Source organism: Arachis ipaensis, chromosome B03 (genome assembly GCF_000816755.2).
Source record: "Arachis ipaensis cultivar K30076 chromosome B03, Araip1.1, whole genome shotgun sequence".
In the NCBI taxonomy this organism is placed as follows: domain Eukaryota; kingdom Viridiplantae; phylum Streptophyta; class Magnoliopsida; order Fabales; family Fabaceae; genus Arachis; species Arachis ipaensis.
Window position 1 is genome coordinate 121,766,652 of NC_029787.2, and position 3,054 is coordinate 121,769,705.

A 3,054-nucleotide genomic window follows, 5' to 3' on the forward strand; every position below is an offset into this window, starting at 1 on the left:
CTTTTATTGATCCAACATTTAAATTTTTAGTGTTACCACTCAATAGAATTTTTTTTCCTTCACATAAAAGGCCCACTACTTTATCCTGCAGTAATTTCTAACATGTAACTTGGGCTTGGTTTGATAAATCTTTTTGAAGAGGTGCTTGTACTTTTTAAAAGCTTAAGCTCTTCATTTTGTGTTTGGTAAATAAAAAAGATCATATGCTTGTGCTTGCAGCTTTTAAAAGATTGTGGTACTTTTGAAAGCACCTAGGATAGAGATTTTTAAAGTTGGCTTGTGCTTTTCAAAATTTTAAAGTCTAATGTAACATGTTAACTAATTTTCAAATTTAATGTTTACGTTTATGTCTATTATAGTATTTTTAAATTTTAAAAGCTATTTTACCAAACACAATTGATGTTGCTTATATTTATTAAAAGTTATTTTTGATTTGATTTATCAAACATAAATACTACAACTTTTAAAAAACCATCTTTTAAAAATTAACTTTTATAAGCTACTTTTAAAAAGTAAAAGCTTTACCAAACTAAACCATCATCAAATTCCCCTAACAACTTGCATACTTTTCTCCACATGTCATGTATTTATAGGTCAATTAAATCTTAGTCATTCTTAACTATTATAATCTTGGCCAGTAAGACCTAATAATAATACTACTAATAACATGACAATATGAAAAAATTAATAATAACAGAATCAGTCAATCAGATGTTTAACCCATAGGGAGTTCCAATTTCCAGCCCGAAATTTTGCGTTTGGAAATTGGAACCTCTCTATTGCTGTTGGTAGTTGGTGAGGACTGAGGTGAAGTCTTCTTAATTCATGAGAATCACACTCCACATTCCACAGAACCATTTTCAAAGCAATGACCGATAGTGGACTCGTTAACCCCTCCTTTCCTTTTTTTTTCCCGCTTCCAAAATCATATCTTTGCCATCTTTAATAATTAATCAAACATCAACAGGGACTTGTCGATCTCAAAATGGGGCCTTCCAAAAAAAAGGTGGATAGAATATTACTGTTATGATGAAATGGAAAACCCCTCCTCCTAAGTTATGCTCTCGTAGACAGATATTCATAAATACCAACTGTTACTTCGCACTACTATAGCTCTCCAAGTTCCCTCCTTTCTCACTTGTAACGATTCCGACGTGAGTTTTTCTGCGACCCTTTTTGGCTTTCTTCGTTCGAAACCCTCCACGCCCTTCAAAATCCCACCTTGGACCAGGCAATTAATTTTCCTTCATTGCTCTCTTCCTCTTTCTATGTTGCCTTTCTTTTTAATGTTAAAGATTAATTCGGTGTTCATTGAGATTGGTTTGTGCTAGCTTGCCGGATTCGGTAAGTCACGGGTTTTGGAGTTTTTTTCTTTTTCTTTTTTGGGCTCGTGGGAGTTTGTGATTGGAATTGGAATTTTTGAAGTTCTGTGGTTCTGCTCATGCCATTCCCCCCCAAAGGTTGTGTGACATTGTGTTGGATGAGTTAGGTATGACATGGCATGTTTCTCGATTGCAGAGTGCCATTGATGATCAATCTTTTATGTGGATAAGTAGTTTTGTGATTGAGTGATGTTTGAGCTAGGCTGCTAGAAAATTAGAGGGGATGAAACAACTGATGAATTGTTTGTGCCTTAGATTATGAATTCTGGATATCTTCTGGTTTTAATATCTTCTATTTTTATTGTTATTATATGCACTCATTTAATTTGTTAGCCTATGCTGCAGTCATTAACTGTATGAACAATGATATCAGGTCACTAATGCTGCTTCAAGGTTTCACAGGATTTGCAATGTTTCAAGATTCCTAAGCATGTCAATTTTGATCCTTTTGTCTTCAGTTTGTCCATCTAGTGCTGCATAAAACCACTATTGCAGTTGTTTCATTGCTACATTAACTGCTATACACAGTTATCGAGATATAAAAAATGAGCAAATATGGTATGCTGGACAATGTTTTAAATGATATACTTAAGGCAGTGACACCCTTGCAAGAAGATTGGGCAGTTCGATTTGGGATTATTAATGATCTACGATTAGTTGCAGAATCTGTCGAAAGCCTGAGAGGTGAACTTCCTGAAATTTTTTTTTTTTCTGTTCCCACCTCTTTTTCTCTTTTGCTTCCTTTCTCTTTTCTTTTCTATTCTTTTCTTTTTTTTCCCTCCTAAATCTTGGTCTTGCAGTGTTGATTTAGCATAAGTAATGAAAAGAGATTGATAAAGACAATGGAAGTATTTCCGTTCTTATATTGCAGTTCCATGCATGAACATAGCTTCTAGTTTGATCCATGAAAGTTTGTAAACAAAACAGTTTCTTCACTAACTAACATGGTTCTTGACCAACAAGTTGGTTCATCCACAAGTCTTATTCCTGAAAATTGGCTGTGAAGTTATTGTTCCATTTCTAAAGTTAAAAATGTGCATTTCTTCTTTTTAGGCATATAATCCAACTTTCTTATATGACTATAACATTGATGCAATAAATTGTTGTTTTCTCCCCCATTCAATAAAATGAATTATCAAAGATGCCAAACTAGTTTGTTGCTTGAAGGTTTCTCCTATAAATAATTGAAAGTAAGATGAATTTTATTGTCTTTCACTCAGAACAATTATTCCAACATTTAGTTTTCATTATTTAATTTGGGTATCATAAATGTTTACAGATGGATTCCCATGATATACCATGAAGTTTTCCATCAATTTTGAAATTAAAGAATTAAAACTCGTATTTTACTCAATTTTTGGAACAGGAGCAACCGTGGAGCCATTTGGGTCGTTCGTGTCTAATCTCTTTACGCGCTGGGGTGACTTGGATATCTCGATTGAGTTATCAAATGGTTCACATATTTCATCTGTTGGGAAAAAACATAAACAAACATTATTGGGGGATCTTTTAAAGGCTTTGAGAACAAAAGGTGAAATTTTCTTAAACTTCTGTCACTTAGCTGTACAGAAATAGATGATAGGTTAACCATTTAGGTGCATGGTCCATTTTTCTTTTAGTTCGATAATTTCTTTCTTCGTATTCACACAACAGAAGAAATAGGTTATAAAGG

General features: G+C 33.5%; 1 protein-coding gene across 3 annotated transcripts in view; it reads left to right on the plus strand.

Annotated features, from left to right (window-relative positions):
* LOC107631297 (protein HESO1) overlaps positions 723 to 3,054 on the plus strand; it is a 5,965-nt gene continuing 3,633 nt past the window's right edge. The window contains exons 1-3 of one of the 3 annotated variants that reach the window (XM_016334700.2): positions 723 to 1,231; positions 1,756 to 2,066; positions 2,749 to 2,913. In XM_016334700.2, the coding sequence (XP_016190186.1) occupies positions 1,928 to 2,066; positions 2,749 to 2,913 (304 nt within the window). In that variant the 5' untranslated portion in view covers positions 723 to 1,231; positions 1,756 to 1,927. The other 2 variants (XM_016334697.2, XM_016334698.2) reach the window with 2 other exon arrangements.